We start from the raw sequence: 23106 nt of genomic DNA on the forward strand, positions 1-23106 counted from the left end.
AGAAACCTCCCAACTGGGAGCACTGGGAATCCATTACAGCTTTTCTTTCAAAATAAGAATGACAACATTAAGCATTACTTTTTTTAAAAAAAAGTGTGATTAGCACAAAATATAGCTAGCTCCCCATTGGCCACGAAACTCAATAGTTCACCTTGGGCAAGTCATTCTCAGCCTTAGTTTCCTAACAGGATTGTTGTGAGAATAAATTGAGATACACCCACCCCCGCCATGTGCTTTGTCTTACATTCTGTGGAGTAAAGATGGGTTATAAATATCATAACAATGACAGCAATGTAAATAATGATTGATGGGCAGGGCATTCAGTCTTGGAAGCATTCAAAAGGCAGCTGGACAGCCATCTGTTGGGTATGCCTTAAGTTGGATTCCTGCATTAAGCAAGGGGTTGGACTCAATGGCCTTATAGGTCCCTTCCAACTCTACAATTCTATGATTCTTTTTCCAGTTTCACCAATCATTTCACCAATCACCAATATCATATCATTTCCTGTTATAGCAATGTTTAACTGTCTTACAAGTAAAGCTCTATTTATCTTAAGACTAGTTATATATTTTATTTATCAATTTTATTAATTTTAATTGCGACTGACACTGTATGAAAGTCATTTAATGTCTTAATTAATGTTTTGTATTTACACAATGTTTTGTATTGTTATGCAATGGTCTTCGGACTAAGCAATAAACATATTGTATTCCAGTTTCACCAATCATATCACATCATCCAGCTTTATTAAACCCGCATGCTGAATTTTTGATAGGGTGATTCTTTGACTGCTGCAGGGGTGAGACTGTGCTGGGACCATCAAAGGGTAACCAGTTCTTTGCCCCCTCACCCCTACTCTTAGTGACATTTTTCTGAGGACCAGGAAGATGAATGCTTTTGGTTTTTAGATGTTGCTTCTTAAAAATGGATTTTGTTGGCTTGAATTTTTGTAAATTGTATTGTTTTTATTTGTATTTTGTATATGTGTTTTTCTATTTGTGTGTAAGCTGCCTTGGGGGCCTTTTTCGCCAGAAGGTGGCCTAGACATAAACCATAACATATCATAGATTATTGTGAACAATGTATAGACATTAACAAGTTCTCTCAACAAGCAACAAGTTAAACCAGGAAAATAACATGAAATAGAGTTCCTTGGAATATTGCATGGACTTGCCAAATACATGCTTAGGATGAAGTGTACTAACTGCTGTGCCAAGACAAGGTCACAAGCCATAACCACCATATTATGCTGTCAGCTGAGATGGTGTTGAGATGCAATATATCACCATTTAGGACAGATATTCCAGCACTAAATGTTTACAACATGGACATTTAAGATTAAGGTTGAGAGGATACTCAACAGCACATCAAAAATGCAGAGGTGCCTTTTGACAATAATGAAAATGAATCTTTACGTTTGTGACTAAGCACTACCCTGCAGTGCTGTAACCAAGCCATAACTGTGCCTGCCGCGAACCATGTATTGTACCCCCTCATATTGCTATTTGTATAAACTATAAACAATCAAACCAAAAATATAATTTGAAGGAGACTTAATTCAGTCTAATTAAAATGAGGCTCAAATAAACATTCCAATTTTACAAAACCACATTAGTGCAATGTATTAATCAACAGTAAATTTGAGCTAACTCATTAAAATTGAGAAAGCTTCATACATTTAATGATTTTCATATTTATTTTGCTATAAAAACATTCACTGTTCATAATGGTTTTATTAATCACACATGGGTATTGTTGAATTTTTGATAACAAAATAAATATGAACAGTCTCTTGTGTGAAATTCATGCTATTACAATTTTAAGCCATATAAGAACGTAACAGCCTGCTGGATCAGGCCAGTTGCCCATCTATCCAGGATCCTGTTCTCACAGTGGCCAACCAGGTGCCCGGGGGAAGCCTGCAAGCAGGACCTGAGCACAATAGCACTCTCCCCTCTTATGGTTTCCTGCAACTGGTATTCAGAAGCATGCTGACTCCAACCACGGTGGCAGAGCATAGCCATCATGACTAGTAGCCGCTGATAGCCTTATCCTTCAGGTATTGGTCTAATCCTATTTTAAAGCCACCCTCCAACAAATCTTGCTCCCCTTCCCCCTAATCTTGCAATCAGTGTTGGGACACAAGTCACACACCCCTAGTTATGTTACTGCTACCCTGACACAGAAGCTCCTCCTGCCCCCTTTGCCCTACCACCTTATCTTCACAGGCACATTCTCTCTTCCCTCGTAAGTTCTTTAGAATCTTCTATAGTTGGGACAGTTAACTCTCTATAACATTTAACATTTCCTCTTCCCCCCAATTTCCCCTGCGTCTAACTATATATGCAAAATGGAAATGGACTGCCTTCAAGTCAATCCCTATAAATGGTTTTCATGGTAAGCGGTATTCAGAGGGGGTTTACCATTGCCGCCCTCTGAGGCTAGTCCTCCCCAGCTGGCTAGGGCCTGCTCAGCTTGCCACAGCTGCACAAGCCAGCCCCTTCCTTGTCCGCAACTGCCAGCTGGGGGGCAACTGGGCTCCTTGGGACTATGCAACTTGCCCACGGCTGCACAGGTGGCAGGGCATGTAACCCCTTAGCCACTCACTGTAGGGGTGATCTTTAGCTGGCCCTTTACAACCAGGAGACACGAGCAGGGATTTGAACTCACAGACTCTCTCTCCTCCCCACTGTGTGCAAATACACACAATATGTGATAATACTGACCTATTTTATAAGTTGGGGTGAAAAACTGGTTTCCCCCCCCCCGTTGATGGCTGCATTTCCTCAGGTTACTCTGTTGAGGGCTGCATACTGGCAGTCAGTGGGCCTATTTTCTATCTCTTTCCAACACCCCTTTACTATTCCTATTCCCCAACCAGCAAACTGCAGGGGGAGAGGCAGATCACTCTTGAAAGGACTAGGGTCCTCCTCCATATAAAATTAGTCCAAGGATTGCATGTAACCCTTGGTCTGCAAGTTCCCCATCCCTGTTACAGGGTGTTGAAAAGATGGTGACACAATGTAATTACCAAGAATTCTTGCTCCATCCTCCTCATCCACACTCCAAGACTAGCATGAAGGTTAACACGTTTGGGTAACCAAAGAAATGTACAAAGCTGCCTTATACTGAATCAGACCACTGGTCCATCCGGCTTAATACAGTCCATCCTGACTGGCGGTGGCTCTCCAAAGAGTTCAGGCAGGATTCTCTCCCAGCCCTACCTGAAGATGCTGGGGATTGAATCTGGGATCTTCTGTGTGCAAAGCAGATGTTCTACCACTGAGCTATGGTTCTTCTCCCCATATAACAACATATTTGGAATTCTGCTGGCCAGAAAAGCCACTTGGGAGGGACCCTGAAAATGAGAATGCTGGCGGTCAGTGGGCTCATTTTCTCTCTCTTTCCAACACCCTCTTTACTATTTCCACTGCCCAACCAGTAAGCTGCTATGATTTCCCCCTCCAAAAATGAATGTTCTTATTAAAAAGGGGGGGATTCAACATTTGCATGTAATGAAACTTGAATGGCCTTTAAAACCATTTTGAAGAGAAAAGTCTCTTTGATAAGGGGCAGTTTAGAATGGGGAGGTGTCTGAGGGGGAGGTGTCTGGGAGGGGGGTGTTTAATCTTTCCCCTCTCTGCTGCTTCACTACTCCAGCCACTTTTCTCCTTGCAGGGTTCCAAAGGCACACTTATCCATCTTATTAGTCTTAGGATATGGCTAAAGAAAAGGGAGAGAGCATTGCAGTAATTACATTATCCCAACAATCCTTTCAACTTGCAATACAGTTGATCAGTATTATCTCCATATTGTACATAGGAAGGTCTGGCTGGGAGTGGGAGATGGTGAGTTGCCTGAGTACATGGCTAAGCCAAGATTTGGTGCTGCTACACTGCTCCAATTCTCTATAAAACTAATTGAAAATTAATTAATTGTGTAAATAGACCCTCCGTCTCTAAGGTGCCGTAGCATTTTGTTTTGTTTTATTTTTGTCTACCTGCTACTACAGAAGAGCACAGGCACTCAACTGCAATTTGCTTCCAGAAGCATACATGAAGCATCATTATTATGGAAACAGCTAGAATTAATTGCAAGAACAATTTAAATACAACATCCTGATCTTGATTTTGTATTTGCAAAATCTGGGACACTTAAGCTACAGAACCTACCCCATCACAATGTGCAGTATGCCAAATCAATTTTCTGAAAGAAGCCAATTTAAATTTAGTTCAACTATGATTGCAAAGACATATGAATTATGAAAAAATAGTATTTTGGCAAACACTGCTTTGGGGACTTGATGCTATAGTAACTGGAATGGTTTGATGTCCAGTGGTGGACTGGATGATCTGTGAGATGTCTCCTAGCCCTCAAATCCTTTAACAGAGCAAGAAAGTTTTTGCACTTGAGGGCAGGAAGATGACATCCAGCTTCTATGAACATTCACTGAGATCTAAGTTCTCACCTGATTTGGCTGCCATGAAAAATTAGTGCTATCAATGTCAATCTGCATTGTGTGTACTATGTTACATGAAACATTGGAGTTATAATTATGGTGATCATGGCACGAAACTGAGCTCTTCTAGTAAAGCACTGTATATACCAAGTAAGCAACTATAGTTGGAAGCCACCTTCAAATACAGATAGTAAAATACAGCAAAGACACACAATGATCTTGCTCATACTTGGACAGTTTGTTAAAATCATCCATCTGCCAATGTAGTACTGCCAATATCTTAAATGTGATCCCTGCATTTCACTCATTCAGAGCCAGGTTAAAAAAGAACTGCCTACAAATTTTACAAGACAGCGGCAGATGTCTCAATGTCCTCACTCCTGCACACCTCATGCTAGTGGTGCATAAACAGTGGAAGATTGTTCCGTAAGCCCAACCCCAGTCAGCATGATTACATGCTACATTAGAGAACCCACGTACAGACTGGCCGACAGAGAAAGATGTTCATCACCAGCATTCATCATTGTCCATCAACAGGTTTGTCTAAAAATAATTCCTCTTCACAGTGGAAACAGAATTTAGGTTAGTCTGAAGTGTAATCCTTCTATCCAGGCTTTACAGGGTCTTAGAATTTCATACGCCACTCAAGATACTCAACACACCATAGGGCCAGCAATACCTTGAGGTGGCTGAAGGTGCTTTAAAACTCATGACAATGCATTGAAGGTCACACATCCTTGCTGTAACTGGAAGTGAAGGAGCTAATAGTAAAGTGACCAGATGCAAAGGAGGACAAGATTCCTGAATCTTTAGTAGATGTATAAAAAAAATCTTTGGCAGCTTGTCATGTAGTTAAAAAAGCCATACTTGGCAAAATTTCCTCTTCTATCCAGCTGGTCTCTAGCTGGAGAAGAAATTTACGTATGGGTTCCAAAGCACATTACAGCACTCAGATCCATGACCACTGATGCTAAACGAATTACAATTAAAAGTGCAATGTACTTATTATTACATCGTGTTGGCCCATTAATGTTATCAGCAGCTGATACCATAAAGTGAGAGCTGTAGCATATCCAGGACTTACCGATCAGGATGCTCTTGCATTTTATGTGTGAAAACTGTGAGGACATATCTGCAGTCTGCACAGAATTTATTTTGAGAACTAAATGTGGTTGGGCAGTCATCATCACTGACTTCAACTTGCTCTGATCTCCTGTTATCCAAAGCATCAAGACAAGGTAGTATCACAGCCATGAGGGCATCTTGGGTTATAAGGAACCTGCCTTGTCCAGACAGGTATCCAGCACTTCCGGTTGTGTGCTACAATGCTAAAGAAAGAGCATGGGAAGTGGCAGAACTATCAGAGTAAGCTAAATTAAAACAAAAGGACTTAGTTCTGAATAGACATGTATAGGATTGCACTGTTATTCCTGTATTCTGAAGAACAGTTTTATGATGTTTTGATGAAACATGTTTGTAGAAGGCCTATCAGATGCACATTTAAGGTCCATACGCAATGTCTGGTGGCCATTTCAATGCATATTGTCATAGGAGATATTCACTTACCCTACATACTCATTGTGCTGTCCAAAAACAGGTGCAGTGGGAGCATCAATGGCACGTATTTATTAAAAAGCATTTCTTCACTTACTTAAATGTGAGTATGTTTTCCCCACAGGCATGCCTGGTTGTTGTATAGTGGAATGTTTGCCTCATTTTCATTTCAGGAAATTGCACATGACACAAAAAAGTTTGTAATTTTTTAAAAACCAAAGAAATAAGGACAACAGATGGAAGAGTAATGAGGAGGGCAAAGGAAAAATTCCCCAAACTAGACGTCATCTAAAATTAATTCTCGAATGTATACCATAGTGTCTTTACCTACAACTATTCACACTAGTCACCAGGAGGTTTTAAGCCCCATCTGCACTATTCATTTAAAGCAGTATCATACTACTTTGAACTATTATCGCTTTCCCCCTCACACAGCTACAATTCCAGAGTTCCCTGGAAAGATGGATTAACTGTCAAAATCTGTGAGGGGAATAGGGGTCTCCTAACAACTCTCAGTATCCTTAACAAATTACAGCTCCCAGGATTCTTTAGAGGAAGCCATGACTGTTTAAAGTGGTGTGATACTGCTTTAAATGCATAGGGCAGGTGGGGCTTTAGTTGTAACAAAGACAAAATTCCCAAGGGTATACTAATGTGGGCCATAGGCAGCCTTATGGAGGTTCCTGAAGCAAATGAAAACAATAAAGTGAATCAGGTCTGCTTGTATTTAAGGGCCAAACTACATGTTAATGATCTGCAACTGATATCCCCAGCTTTAATAAAGCAAAAACTTGAAACATAGCTGCAGAGGACTACCAATTTGTGTGGAGCAGTAGGGGGAGAGGGAGAGGGGGATTGTTTAATCCTTTCACACCATACTGTTTTGCTGATCAAAATTGTGGACTCACATAGTTCCAACTTCCATGGGGAAAAAATACTTTACCCAATGAGGCAAGCCTTCCTCTTCTCCCAGGAATTTTCAGCATTTTAGTAGTATTTAATATGCATTTTACTGTGTGTTTAATTATGTTTTAATTCCTGATATTTTTAACTTATTTTTAAACTGCTTAATATGAGGTTTTAATTGTATGTCAGATGTTTTTTTACCTGTTGGAAACCGCCCAGAGAGCTTCGGCTGTGGGGCGGTATATAAATTGAATAAATAAATAAATAAATAATAAATAGCAGCTTGGGGGAGGATAGGGAGGAGGGCAGAGAGGGTTAAATCTTCTCTTCCTATCTACAATTTGGCAGCCTCCTGCAACTGCATTTCATTTTTAAAAAACTCATCAGGAAATCAATCACAATTCTCCCAGTAACATATATATTTTAGCCATTTATGACTGCACTTTCAATTGGGTTTGAGGAATTATATTATGATGGCCCTCTGCTGTCCGGGTTGCAAAACTGACCAAATAATCCCTGTTAATGCATATGTTCTGTTATATGGAATGCATTCAAGGTACATACCAAGAACCTCTCTGATGAGGAGTGGCTGGTCCAGGACTGCTGGGTCACTAACTCCATCACCTTTCACAGCTTTCACACGAATGTGAAGTTTATCTCCAGATGTCAGATTGCCGATTATATAACGGGTAGAAAGGAAGGGCTTAGTGTTGGCTGTCACCCAGTCTATAGCTAGAACAAAAAATACACGATGAGACAAATGATTAAAAGCAATCAGTTTCGTAGTGAAAAACTACTGCAATAGTGGTGTGGTGGGGTAGTGGCACTCACCTGACCTCCCAACACCTGACTTGGGAAGAGGATGGGAAGAAGGAGTGGTGGCATGGTGCAAAGACACTGCCAGGAGCACTGGATTGGCTCAGCTGGTGCATTTGCATTGGGCCAACCTCCCCACCACCTCATCCCTCCTCTTCCTGGCAAGCATCAGCAACTTGGTTGTCAGGTCAGGTGAATGCTGCTGCTCTACCACACCTTCAGCTACTCGGCTATTGCAAAAACAGTCAATTCAGTGGACAATGAGGAGACATTTTAAATGTATCTGTCTATAGAGTACACTCGGTTCTTTATTGGGAACGAAATATGAAAGCTGCAGTCCTAAACACACTTCCAAATAAATCCCATTGAACACTGTAGGACTTATTTCAAAGTAAGACTGAGCTATTCAAAAACAGTTTAAAATACAAAGCCATGCCTTGCTGCTAACTTACATGTCCACTTCTTTAAAGAACAAAAAACAAATCTGAGGTTGCAAGATGTCCATTCTAGCTTTCAAAGTCTGAAAGGATTGTGTATAGCCTCATTCTTACATTCCAATTATGCCTATTGGGCTGCAGCATTTATTTTGTCAACATCTAGATATGTTTCTGGTATAATTGTGCCCAGGCTGTCTTTTGTGTACATTTGTGCCATGCTGAAAGCAAATGTTTCTTGGCTCAAGGATATCAGCTTCTAACCACAACAAAAACAAGTTTTTTATTGGACTCAATTAACAAAATAGATGTGTAAGGTTGGAGCAATCATCAGTGAGTAGAAATGCTACCCTATGACAACAGCTTTCCTAATACACCATGCAGCTATGGAGTGATAAATATGTGATAATGCATTCATGCAGGCTGAAACTGGCTCAAATAAAATATTCAACAAACAATTTGGATTTCAAAAAGTAATTTGAAAGCAAGGAAAAGAGCTAAATTCAAAATAATTTATTTATGAGAAATTATTCCTCATCCAGCTATAGCTCACAAGACACCATAACTAAACAACCCACTTAAACCTATCAGCTTTTCAGAATGAAAACAGGTAACATAAATTGTTCATAGCAATCAGTAAGAATGCCACCAATGGCTGAAGAATTTAGCAGACATCGCCTATTTATTATCATTATAGCATACTTATTGTATAAGATAAACCTTGTTTAAAAACCAAAAACAACTATCTTCCACTCAGACTGTGATATGATCAATCCATCATTGGTTTATAAACCAACTTACTCACAAGTGCAATCTTGGTTCCTAATATTATTCAGTTTTTAAAAGCAGATATCAGACTCTGCAACCTTTTTGCACAATATAAAGCACTGCTCTATTGTATTTTCTATATTCTAGAAAAGCATTACTCAGGAGGGGGCATATTCAGCAGTGTTGATGGCATGACATCTATCCTTGCAACATAATGGATTAAAATTGCAAGAAAGAAGGTAGAAAGAACTATTCTTCCTCATTTCCCAATTTGGAAAGCCATTTCCATTGTCATCATATAAAAAAGGCTGAATGCCAAGACTGTCATTTCCCGAATGGAAGTAGATTTCCTTCTTTCAGTAATTTCACAGAAAGCAGACTTTCTACATGTGCAAGTATTTCCTGCTCCAGCATACAAATTCTGTTTCTCAGCACTTCAAAAGAACTAAGGCAAAACTTGAATAGGAGAAGCTACATCTGTGGAGTATCTTCCTGCCTTGGAGTTCTGAAAAGCAGACCCACAGCACGGTTGTAGAGTTTACAACCCTGTGACTTGCTGCTTCTGGCATTCTGAGCCTTCCTCAACTTGAGCTCACATAATATACCCATTACATGCCAACAACAACAGGCATATGTGCAGAAACACTGTATATTGTTTTGTTTGTTTGTGTTTAGAACAAAAAAAATTGCATGACCTCTGTGACTGCCATGAGGCCTTGTGTTATTATAGAGCCACAAGAGTGGCTATATAAAATACCCAGCATGGATTTTTCACATTCCGCCATGCCACTCTGCTGCTTCCCATAAGCTCATTTCAAAACAAAATCTTACAAAACTTATAGTCCTGAACTGAGAAATGCTTGCTTAACAATCCTCTAAGTTTTCATGGTGATACACAACATTCAGAGAGAATCTAGAGTTCAAAATGCAAAACGAGAAAAAAATTCAGACCCGTTGGACTTTTCTGTCAGTGCTCTCATAACTTGTTGAAATTAATTAAAAATCAGCCATGTTTACAGAGTACCTGTAGTCCTATTACTGACCTTGTCCCATTCTCTGACCTTCATCTTCTGCAGTTTCAAAGTTAAAAAATGCATGGCTACCTTCCCCTCCTCCCTCCTGCCCCCTCACCCTGCCCCCTCGCCCTGCCCCCTCGCCCTGCCTCCTCGCCCTGCCCCCTCGCCCCTCCCTTCCTCCTCCTTCTTGGACAGTTTTGCCTATCCTAAGCATGACTGCACAGAAGTAAATCCCAATGAACCCAATAAGCATGCAATGGATCAGACCTGCCTTTCGCCTCTGCCTCTCCCTCCCCCTCTCCTCTCCCCTCCCCTCCCCCCTTCCTTCTCCTCCCCTGCCCACTCCAGCCCTCCCTCTCTCACCCCCTTCCCCTTCTCCTCTTCCCCCCTGTGGTCCGTTTCATCTATCCTAAGCATGACTGCACAGGAGTAAATCCCACTGAACTCAGTAAGCATACAAATGATCAAACCTGCCCTCCCCCTCCCCCTCTTGCCTGCTCCCATCCCCCCTCCTCCCCTCTGTCTTTCCTCCTCCCCCATGCTGAGTTTCACCTATCCTAAGCATGATTGCAGGGGAGTAAATTCAATTGAACTCAATAAGCATGCAAATGATCAATCCATTCTCAGCAAACTTGCACAGGATCCCATTTCTTACCTCCCGGATTAAAAAGCAGAGAAATTCACTAACAGGCAACAAAAAAAACCCTTGCAGTTTAAGAACATATAAATATGTTATATGCTATAGCCCACAGATATTTCTATCAAATTTTAAAAAGCAGGGAAATTGGGCATTATAGAGAATGCACCAGAGGAGCAGGAGAACTGACCTCCTCTCTGAGATATTGTACTGCCCTACACATTTGTAAACATGCAAACACAATTTGGGTTGGTCTTTCACAGTCCAATCCATTTCTGTGTAGCTTGAAAGAATTTGAGTAGATTGGCCCCAGTAGCTGGGCTTGCTGATGAGAGTGGTGGGCTGGGGTGGATGGTCAGCAACTGTGTCTCTGGAGTCTTTAGAACCAGTCAGCCAACACTTTTTAAATTCCCAAATAAGTTTCCGTACTCCCTTTTGTAAATAGTATCCCTTTAACAAGCCTACGAACATAGTTTTAGATTTATCTTGTCTCAGCATTGGTGTTCATTTCACACCTAAAGCCTTCCATACAGGCAACTAGGAGGATGTTAAAAGTATTTTGTGTGGACTGGTGATAGCAAAGAGTTAAGGAAAACCTGCGTGCACATGAAGTGAGGCTGAGGGACCTGGGGTTCCCTGACAGCATAAAAACAAATGATCAGGTATGCAGAGAACATTACATACTAACAACAGTAGACACGCAATCTTCTTTACACACCTTTGGCAGTTTTAAGGTTTTAATGAACTTTACATGAAAGTCATCTGGTTCCAGCACATGCAGATATGCCACGTGACAGACAAGCAATTTATCCTGACCACATTATGCTATTTTCCACATTAATACATGCAGCTCTTCATGCTTGCAAGAGTCGAAGCCCAAGCCTACTTCCATCTTTGCAGTACTCCACCATGTATCCATCCACGCCAGAAGAGCCCACAATCTCTGGTGCATCCCAGGTCAGAGTCACAGAGTTGTCGTTCACATCATCCACTGTCAAATTCATTGGTGCACCGGGAGATGCTGCCACCACAAACACAAAAGGATGAATAAAGCATTTTCCATCCCCACTAGTCCAGTACTTAAACCGTGCAAATTCATAATACTATTTCATTAGACTAAGGACTTAGTCAGATTATCAGAAAATGCACGTCCCAACCTTATTTTATAGCTTTATAGCTATGTAAATGCTTATTTGAGATGAAGCACTCACACATTCAGTGAATGTGTGAGCAGGCAGTAGGGTTATGCTCTCCCCACACACTGATGCATCCCTCTGGCCATATGCCCCAATATCCAGCTTTAAGCTGAATGCATGAAAGGAGCCCCTACACATGTATGGACATAGTGATTTTTATGTGATCAGGAACCTGAATTGTGCTGGGTTTCTGACTGCATGGAAGCTCTCACACAGGTACAATTGTAAGCATGTGGGGTCCCTTTCACTTGTTCAACTGAACAAGAGAATGTGTGTAGGGGTATGACTAGAGGGGAACACCAACATCTGAAGTATGCCTGGTTCATGTGAGAGCACTTCAGCTGAAGAAATCTATAGTGCTGTCCCAAAGTGCCGAAAGAACTTCAAATGCTGTCTCAGCAGTAATCCTTATAATCCTGTAAAATACACCAGCAATGTATATGACTCATGGGCATGCACTCCCTGGGCAACCAGGTCTCATTCCTACCACCTTCAGATTTCTGGAAAGAAACCAGCACTATAATCCTGCTGCAGCTCTGATTGCTTACTATCCTATGATACTGTTTATAGCAGTCACTGGGAGCACAAACAGCTGAAGACAGACAACTGTTGAGTGCATCCTCCGCTCCTAAGGAAGCTCAACTGAAAGTGTTTTGATGGAGGATTATTGGTCCTCGTTTACAGGTTCATTCCATTTCTGACATGGATAGCGATGGAAAGCTTTGCCAATTTTGGTTCTCTCCGTTTCTCATTTTTCCTGTATTAAGTTCCATTGTCCACATTCTTGCAGCAAATTGCTTTATTTTAATAAAAATCCTAATGAAAATTATCCAGCATTTTATGTTTTCTCCTAATAACTCCCCCTTTTTAGGCTTTTTTGACTAATGTACGCATTTTTGCAAGCTGTTTCTCAACACATAATGCATTTTGCATGTTATTTTCACTCATATATTCATTATGTACACTTTTCCCTAATATATACGTTTTTGTAAACATTGTTTGGTTGAAGAACTGCATCACAAAACTCGAATAAGTCTGAATTTTGAAGGATGGCTGTGTTTTGGTTCTCACATTGTTTCAGAAGGTGCAAATTTGATAGGTTTGGCTTGAAATGCAAACTGAACTAGAATTCTCGGCCATCCCTAGGCATGGATAATGAGTTTTCTTACAAAATTCACAAGACCTCGAATGTGTCCAGACAGGGGCTAAACATTGTAAATGGGTGGTTTAGATATTGGAAATGAGAGAGTGGCAACAGCTTTTTTTAAGATTGCAATCCTAGCCCCACTTAGCTGCAACTAAGCTCATTTAATTCAATCGGACTTATTTCTGGGTAGATATGGTTAGGGTCGCAATATAACTTCCCAGATTTTCCCCAGAAAGGGCAAATCCGGATACTAGTTGGCAGTGGCGTCACTAGGGGGGTGCGGGGGTGCAGACCGCACCAGGTGACACCATCAGAGGGGGGTGACTCTCAGCTTTAATTTAAAAAAAATTAAGTTTCTAGGTGGTCCGGTTCTCGAGATATACATAAAAACGTCAGCCGCCCCGTTAAATCTTTTTTTAAACTACTGTATAGCACTTCGTAGCTTTAACCCCGCCCGTTCAGGATTGCAACCAATCAGTGAAGTGTTTGTTTGACCTGTGGCAGTGTCTAGTAAACCTCATTGCAAGGCCAGAAAATTGTGGTTTCCCCCCCATTTATCTGAAAATCTCATAAATCGGGTAAGTATATACTTTTCAGTTTTTTCCCCTCTTGTGCGTAGGAGTCAGATCCTGGGCAGTGTTTTCAAAACCTTCCCAATACTTGCTTTTGTGGGGGTAAAAGCATTGCTAATCCCATATCTCCAGAGTAAATCCCATTGAATTCAATGGGATTTACTTTTGAGTAGACATGGTTATGAATGTGCTGAAAATCAATGGGACTTTGGAGTGAATGTAAAAAAGAATTGTGTTTGTGTTGTCTTTCTGTCCCCCCCCCCTCCTCCAGTCCTATTTTAAAGCAAGTAGGCAGGGCTTACTTAGGTATTACAGTTTTTATTCTGTAGGAAACTAATACTGATTTTTTAAAAACTAATACTGATTTTTCTGCAATGACCAACTGGTTTGACAATAAACTATTATATGGGCTGTATGTATTTATACATCTGCAGTGTGTGTGTGTGTGGTCTTTCCAACAACCCTGTGAGGTAGGGTTGGAAACCAAGGCAGCTCACAACAAGAAATAAAGCCATTTAAAATCCAATAACCATAAAGCAAGAATAAACAGTTGGAAAACAGCCTAAAGAGGCATGATTCTGAATTTTGGGTTGGGTGAATGAAGTTTATTTATTTATTATTTGATTTATATCCCGCCCTTCCTCCCAGTAGGAGCCCAGGGCAGCAAGCAAAGCCACTAAAAGCACTTTAAAACATCATAAAAACAGACTTTAAAATATATTGAAACATCTTTGACAATATTTTTTAAAAGCTTAAATTTAAAAAAAAAATAGGAAAAGGCTTAAAAACATATTAAAAAGCAATTCCAACACAGACTCAGACTTGGAGAAGGTCTCAACTTAAAAGAACAAGTTGAAAGAACAAGTTCCTTATCACTTGAGGCTGTAGTTCTCTGCACACTTCCCAGTTTGAGTAAGCCCCATTGAATACATTGGGACTTGCTTCTGAGTAAACAAACATCGGATTGCACTATAAATATATTTACAGATTGTGTAATTCATAAACATATTTGATAGTCATGTTTATATAAATATTTCTTCATACTATGTCCCAATAAGTATTTGATTTCACACTACGGTTGTAGATGATTTTTTCCTCTACTTTTTAAGTGTGCCGTTCTTCCTAGGGGTGGTCATGGTTCTCCGTTGTTTTCATCCTGAGGGGAGGATAGGCTGAGAGATGGTGAGTAGCACATTTAAGGTCTCTTCACCTCCCCCCTTTTTTTATTTGTATTTATTTTATATTTCTCCAACATCTTCCCCTGGCTGTTTTTATGTATTTTAAATATTTTTAGATTAAATAAATAGGAAATCATAATTGTGAACCTCCCTAAAAGCAATTTACCTATCCTTATGTTTTGGCAAAGTGATGGTGTGAAGGCATGCTAGAAGAACAAGAGACCATGTTTGAGGCATGTTATAAGGTGTTTGAGGACTTTGTCACACATTACTTTTTGAGACCTGTAGATTCATGTTGGAAAGAACACGTGCACATATTGAATGGTGGCTTGGGTGCTGTTTTTTCAGTCTACGCTACATGCGCAGGGAAGCTGATACATCATCTGGCAGCTAGCTTCGTAACGTGAGAATGAAAAACATTTGGATCATCATTCACTTGTTTACTTTTCTCACTATTGAGACCGCTTCATATATTGCTTTTTCATACACAGAAATTTAATCTTTGTATAGGAAAAAGTATTTTGTAAAATGTGAAGGACAGTGGCTGCCCAGTCAGTATAACCTCTGTACAAGATCTACTCAGCCACTGTAATTACCTTTTTGTTTTGAGTGCCCTTTTGTCTGGGTCTTGGTTCAGGTGTGTATCCAACTTTGATGTGCTTATGGAAGGGGTGTGCAAGTAGTGCCCCCCCAAGTGTGGAGGCTTGGACAAACATTGTGTTATGGAAAACCAAAGTCTGTGTGAAAGTACATATTTGGGAATGCCATCAGTGTAATCCTAATCACACTTAATATATAATATCGAACTTGCATGTCACAAAATATATTACGGTCGTGTCCATAAGCACCAGGAGGGTAGTCGCCCAGGGGATCTTAGTCCCTCTGCTTTTTTGGGAGCAGGGTCCCTATGTCTCAAAGCATCCTACAGTCAGCATGAAAAGGGAGTGTGTTAGTCACTGAGAAGAGTCTTCTAATATGCTTCCTTGCCTTTTCTGCAGATTGGAGCCAATCAGAGTGAAAGGAGGTGAGTTAGCCACTGAGAAGACTCTTCTCAGTTGCTAACGCTCTCCACTTTCATGCTGATTGGCTCCTGGAGATGTTTGTTGTTGTGAGAGAATGCATTAACAAAGATCTCATTCTTAATCCAGGAGCAAAAAAGGGTGTACGTGGCTGTAACTATCATGAAGGGATCCTGCAGCTCTGAATTTTTTACTAAACAACTGATAAATACCTATGTAACTTTGTGTCTGGAGACTTATTATTAAGAATCACTTTCCATAATTGTAAGGAGGTGTGTCCACACGCATGCATCCCAGGCACCTAAATGAGGGGTGAGAACAGCATAGGGACATAAGCAGGTGTCTTATTCCAGGGGTTCCCAAACCTTTCTTCTACATAGACCACTTGAAAATTGCTGAGGGTCTGAAAGTATCTGAAAATGTACTATGGGCATATGCAAGATGATTAACTCCCATTAGTAATAAGAGCAAGAATTTGAGCTGTGCATATGATATTGTAATTTAAAGGTGTAATTCTAATTTTGCTAGTTGTTTATGTCACTACTACTGCCATTACATTCAGTGATATATGGGAATTACGATTTACGAGTAACATTAGTACAAAAAAACTACTAAGGATTCTGTATGGTCTGGTACGGGAGGAGGTCCATGGGGGTGACACCATGAGTTACCGCACCGGGTGACACCAACCCTAGTGACGCCACTGCTAGTTGGCATTTTGATACTAATGAACGTGTGCAGGCACTGCAACAACAATAAAAAGGCATGCATAAGGAACCCCAATCCATAAACATCGGTCTGGAAGCACCCTTTAATTACAGAAGCAAATGAGGTGCAAAAGAAAACTACCTCTACAGGGCAATAATGCTTCACACAAACCACTTTCAACTTTTTTTCTTAGAAAAATGAATTATCTGCAGCCTTGCGATAAGCACAAAGGTGCCATCAGCAGCCGTGCTGAAAGTACCTCTTTTAAAGGCAGGATTGGTAAACGGCCTCCCTGGTCCACCCACGCCCTCTAAGCGCCACAGGGCTTCGTCTGGAAAGGAAGAACCGCACGTGGTCCCGCTCTCTCCCTTTTGTTCCTTCCAACACTTTGCCGGCCTCCACCCTTACCTTTTTTGGACATCTTTGAAGTTGGAGTGGCGGGTGGGGCGCCTTGGGGCCCTGGTGGAGATGGGGCTGGATGCTCGATGGCTGTTGCTCCTACTACTGCTATGCCCGATTCGGGAGCCGGGGAGGGTTCTGCGGGTGCTTCAGAGAGAGTGGCCTCTGGTGGGGGCGCCTTTTGTATGGTTCGAGGACTCCGCTCTCTGCCCCGGGGTGATGATGTGGCGTCCGGTAGAACTGTCGCGTATGGCTCAGTTGTGTCCACGATCCCGCGTATGGATGTTCTGCGGCTAGGGGGCCTTGCTCGCCCTTTCCCTGTTCACTTGGGAAGCAAGGATTTCTTCTGCTCTCAGCAGGGTCCGGGGTTTTATAGGGTCTTCAGTCTGCCCCCTCCTCTCCCACCGCTTTGGCCCACCTGTTTAGGCGGGCGGGGGAGCCAGGAATAGCCGTCCAGCAGCTGCGAGCTGCAAATTCTGCACCACTTCGGCAGTAGCTGCGGCCTCTGGGCCAATGCGGGACTATCCCGCCGGCAGTTTTCCTACAGCCCTCGGTAAACAAGAGTAATTATCATGAAAGCAAGGCTTTGCGAGGCCCTCCGGAGTTCAGCTGTGTTTTGTTTGAAATGATGAAGCTCTGCCCTCAAGCAGAGAAGTAATGCCCAGGATTGCCGCTGAGCATGTGTAGAATAACTTTGTTTCAGCCATAGGTAAACACAGAGAGCACCTACACTTTTAGGGGGGGGGTTAATTAAGTATATAACATCCAAGTAGATTTGAACCCCAACGCATCTCTTTCCCCTGTCCGATCTCTCTCCTTACCTGTTTTTAAAGAAAAATTATGCCCTGCAGTGAAGCAGATGGAGGGGAGGGGGTGCTAAAGCTTCACAAGCTTCCTGTTCACCATTTTTTGATTAAAACTGGAAATTAAGGAATCAGTACCCACCTCAAGTTTTGTGTTATGTAGGAATTTGGGAGTCCTTTTCCCACCCCCCACCAGCACTGTGATTCTCCAGTTTTCCAAAGAGACTAATAGGAGAGTTAGTGCGGGACCATGTGACTTGCTGGGTCTGGATTGCACACTAGAATGAGCTACTGTGGAGAACAGCTGATGAAAATTTAAGGCAGGTAAACACAATACCTTGCAATATGCAGAATAACAAATTTCTCTAAAGAATCACATTATACATTCCAGAGGAATAGGTGTATCTGCTGCAAGAAAAACAATGTGGCACCATTAAACATTAAAGATAAGTAGATTTATTGTGGGATAATCTTTTGTGAAATAAAATGCACTATGAAAATGATGCGTAATAATAAACAAACAATATGTAAATAACAAATACATAAAATGTAATGAAACTGTTACTTTTATAAAGACCTATTTTGCCAAATGAAGGAGGTTTGGAATAAATGTGAGCATTCAGGAGTTGTGATTTTAACATGTTTCCTAAATCATAATATGATAACTTGGTGTGCCTGAAGGTGTATAAGAGTTTGCTTAGGAGAGTAGGTGATGTTTTAAAAAGTACTATAGTACTAGAATCAGAGGAGACTAGTTGCATTCATAAGTGCGGAGCCAGTACTGAGCCCCTCGTGGTGGTGGTGATGTGGTGGTACAGTCATCCTTTTAAGATGTTTCTTCCTCATGCTTGTCTTTTCAGATCTGGGTGTTGAAAGAGATTTAACAAAGAGCCCACTGTTGGAGCATGTTTACACTATTGATTTTACACAATTTTCCTACGGTATTTAAATAAGATAGTCCTGACTTCCGACCCTGTTGCAAAGCATTGTTCCTGACAAAACTGTCCTGAAATTGGTTGTGAGAAACAAGGAACCATTTCTGTTTATCTGGATGCTGATTTTCTAAGGAAGCAGACACGCACTATGTCACTGCTTAATGTCCTGGGCATATGTCTCAAATCTGTTGAAACACCATGACAGGTGTTTGATTTAATTTGATATATGTTCATCTCCAGTGACTCGGTAAAGAAACAGCCAGCAACTTTTCTGTAGCTTGAGAAAGCAGTTGATAGAGATTTTTAAAGTCAAAGAGTGCAAGGCTAACTTCTCTAAAAAGATAAATCTCATTAACTTCATGTTCCTGTGTTTTTTCTTAAATGCATTTCAGATCTGTCTCAGTGTTTGGCAATGATCTGTTATTTAATTTATATTTATTTAACAATGCAAATAATGGTCTAGATAGTCAAGGTGGTAATGTTTTGTATGTCATAGGCAGGCAGGTATTAAATATCTTCAGGCGCGAGGGCCAAATATATCACTATGAACAACTATGGGAGTCCTGTGAGACATGTAGCACACCGCTGTGCTTTGGCCTGAGCAAATTCAAAACTGTACAAGAGAATTGCGATAATGTCAAAACACAGCAGCCAAGCATTATCGCAGTTCAGTGCTATGAAATCTAAAATCAGAAACAAATTGTTTCTTTTATTATTCTTATGGTAGGCATAGGGAATCTGCCATTTCCAGAGCTGTTTAACAGTCAGTCCCTCTTCCCAGAGAACTCTGGAAATTGTAAGTCTGTGAGGAGAAGAGGACTATCCGAACAACTCTCAGCACCCTTCACAAACTACCCTTCCCAGGATTCTGTGGGGGAAGCCATGACTGGTTAAAGTGGAATAGTGGAATAAATATATATATATTGTATTTTATGTATTTTAATTGTATTTTATGTATTTTAATTGTATTTTATGTATTTTAATGTTTTTGTGATTTTACTGTTTACAATTTTATTATGTATGTGTTTGATTTTATTTTTGTAATCCTCCCTGAGTGCCCTATCATAGGGTAGAAGGACGGGATAGAAATATTTTAAATAAATAAATGTATGGTGTGATTGTTGCCTATAACACTCGGAGAAGGGTGTGAGGCTGTGGGCAGGATGAAGAGGTTCCAGAGGTTGCATCCTGCCTATGGACTACTAGTTCTCCACCCTTTTGTAGGGGATCAGTCCAGTGATTGAAGTTTACTCTTAAGGCAGCAATTTTGAAACTGTCTGGAAACTCTACACCACATTGACTTATTTAATTATTAAATTTATATTCTGCCCTTCCAGTAGGAGCCCAGGGCGGCAAACAGATTGGTCTGTCAATGTGTTTCTGCCTATCTGTCATAGGACCCTTGCAGTTGCAGAGGATTCTGGGGCATTTTTTAGGGTGCATAGTCAGTTTCTGCATGACATTGGCCAGGCCTGTTGAGTCCCATTGTTGCTCCACAGCAGTTGAGGCCTGGCCTGGGAACACACATTATTTTATTTATTAAATTGATATAGTTGCCCGTCAATATATATTCCCTGGACAGCTTACAAGCAAGATAATACTGAAATACAATATACAGTCATTAAAATAACAGTCAAAAACCCAATCCTTTCCTTGCAACTGAAATAGTATAAACAGCTTCCAGACCAAAGTACAGCAGGCCACAACAGTTTAAAACTGGAAGCTCCAGCTAGTGCAAAATGCTGCACCTAGACTGTGATGGGGACAGATTGCCACCAGCACACGACTCTGGTGCTTAAAAGCTTGCAGTGGCTGCCCATATGTTACCCGGACAGGTTCAAGGTTCTTGTATGTATTTAACAAAAACATGGGTCCAGGATGTCTTAAGGACCGCCCGATCCCTTATGTTCCAGCCCAGTCACTGAGATGTTTAGGGGACTCGCTTGGTGGTCCCCCATGGCTCAGATACAAGGGTCATAATGACTGGAATCTGTGCTTTTATTGTAGTGGCCCAAGCCTATGGAGCTCCAGCAAGCATTTTAAGATGATTGGTTTTGTGATGATTTTATTGTTTATTTTATGTATGGTTTATTTTTATGTACCATTTAATCATTTGCATTTCTAAGTGGTATGTAAATATTTTAAATAAATAAATAAATATCACAATTTAGAAGCCTGGGTGAATAAAAAGGTCGCCATCTGGTGCCGAAGAGACTATGGGGAAGGTGCAAGGCGAGCCTTTCTGAGCAGGCTATTCCATAGCTGAGATGGCACATCCAAAAAGGCTTCCTCTTTGATGACGACATACCTAACTTCACCTTGCTCTGCAGGCTGAGCAGAGCTTCTAAAGAGGGTCTTAAGATTTGGGTAGGCATATGTCAACAGAGGGGGCAATCTTTCTCTTACTGCACATTGCAGAAGAGGACCAAGTGGGCATTCAAGTATAATGGTGGACAGCCTGCCTTTCACGAAGGATTTTCTGCCATTACTGGTCTCATTGAGGAATTGCTGATAAGCTACTAAGGAACTCCATGGTTCCCTTGAGTGCAATTTGAAAAACACATTTCCAGTGGTGTAGGCTTGTTCAGCTATGAAATCAGTGCACAAACTACTGTTTGAGCTGATCTATTAAGATAATTTCATTTCAGAAGATGTGTGAGAATTTGCTGCTGTGCTTGACTTGTACAAAGCACTGTCCAACTTTGAAGAACTTCTGGTTGAATCCAATCCAGTTATACTTGGAGTCAACCTACTGAAATCAATTAAGTTAGTAATCAAGTAAATTTATTTCAGTGGATCTGCTCTGAATGTGACTGGATACAATCCTGCAAAAGTGAAAAGTTACCCATACTCTGTCCGATCATTTAGTTGTCAGACTTCTACAAGCCATGCCAACTTGGAAGAATCAAAGGGCATTTGATGATTGGTACATGCAATCTGCTTCAGGCCTTCCCCTTGATCTCTTATCCCTTGCATTGATTTGTCCCATTAATGACAAAAAGAGCTATACACAATCTGGAAAGGTCTACTCCAGAGGAAAGTTCACAAATGCTGCCTGCAAATACTACTGAAGACAAGGCTACCTTAAAGGCAGAATGCAATGATGTTTCATATGTCCCTAGGCTTGAAGATGTAACGTTTCTAGACTTGCTGTCATCATGACTTTCTGAGCAAGCTTAGTCATATTCTCTTGGATACCCAGCAGGTGGACCCATAAACAGAGAAGCTTTTCATGTGTATGACACACAATTGCTTGCTTATCTCACTTGTGAACAATTATGGCAGGTGTGAGCCTAGGCAGTATTAGGAAATTTTCACTGTAGTAAGACAGAACATTCTGATCTGTTCTCAGCGGTAGTGCATTTGGGGGAATAGTTTTTTTATTCATCTTATTAAGAACATAATTCATAATGCATTTCAGGCAAAATGGTAGGTTTTAAGAGAACTGGTTCTTGTTGAGTTCAATGGGATTATGCTGCTAAACCTGACTGGATTGTGGAGATGGTTATTGTTAAATAGTAAATGAAGGTACTCCTCGAAACAAAAAAGAATTACAGTATACTGGCCACTAACGTAGCTAGCTATCCCAATAATAGCTGAGTTTATTACATTTATATATTTCTTCACACAACCAGAGGTGTCCCAAAGTGATTTACAATAATAAAATACAAATGCATTAAAAATTCAGTGTAACAATGCAACCGTAAAACACTGAAAGTGTTCATTCAAATAAAAAGTAATCTAAAAGAGCACAAATTATCCACACGGGATGAATGCCTTGGCCTGGCACTGGAAAGATGACAAAGTTGGCACCACCAGGCAAGCTTCCCTGAGAAGATAATTCCACAATTGGAGGGGCTTGATTTTTCTCATATGCCTGCCTCAAAATACAGGGGCAGCTTGACTAGAAAGTATTGCCACAGAAATTAATTGGCAAAATGGAAAAACCAGCTCTTCCATGGCATCTGTATTGTGATAAACATGACTGAGCTGTCATTAAAATGTGTTTGGATTCTCCCCCACCCTTAGTTATAGTAATATAGCAGGAAATACAATTTTGTAGATAGAAACCACTTTATCCTGGGTATTTTCAGCACATGCTGCTGTTACTGTTTGTTTTATCTGATTAATTCCTTTATTGCAGTTGAAATATAGCTAATGTGAACTTAATATGGACATTTTATATTATGCCTACTGCTTGGAAAGATAGATCTTAGCTATCCCTTTCAATGCCCAGAGTGTTGAGGAAAAGATGTACCTGTTGCATCTCCTACTACACCTGCATCTTCTCCCAGTGGACGGCTGTAGAAAGTGGAGTCCCTCAAGGATCGGTATTGGGACCTGTACTTTGCAACTTGTTCATTAATGACCTAGAATTAGGAGTGAGCAGTGAAGTGGCCAAGTTTGCTGACGACACTAAATTGTTCAGGATTGTTAAAACAAAAAGGGATTGTGAAGAGCTCCAAAAAGACCTCTCCAAACTGAGTGAATGGGCGGAAAAATGGCAAATGCAATTCAATATAAAGTGTAAAATTATGCCTATTGGAGCAAAAAATCT

The 23106-nt window shown here is 40.8% G+C and overlaps 1 protein-coding gene across 1 annotated transcript in view; it reads right to left on the reverse strand.

Annotated features, from left to right (window-relative positions):
• MYBPH (myosin binding protein H) overlaps window positions 1-17132 on the reverse strand; it is a gene marked incomplete at its 5' end in the record, with an annotated part of 57185 nt that extends 40053 nt beyond the window's left edge. The window contains 3 exons of the mRNA XM_061631815.1: window positions 7485-7652; window positions 11478-11612; window positions 16820-17132. Of these exons, the coding sequence (XP_061487799.1) occupies window positions 7485-7652; window positions 11478-11612; window positions 16820-17132 (616 nt within the window). The remainder of the gene's footprint in view (window positions 1-7484; window positions 7653-11477; window positions 11613-16819) is intronic.
• Window positions 17133-23106: the final 5974 nt, after the last annotated feature.

The sequence above is a fragment of the Rhineura floridana genome, chromosome 6 (genome assembly GCF_030035675.1).
Source record: "Rhineura floridana isolate rRhiFlo1 chromosome 6, rRhiFlo1.hap2, whole genome shotgun sequence".
Classification (NCBI taxonomy): Eukaryota; Metazoa; Chordata; class Lepidosauria; order Squamata; family Rhineuridae; genus Rhineura; species Rhineura floridana.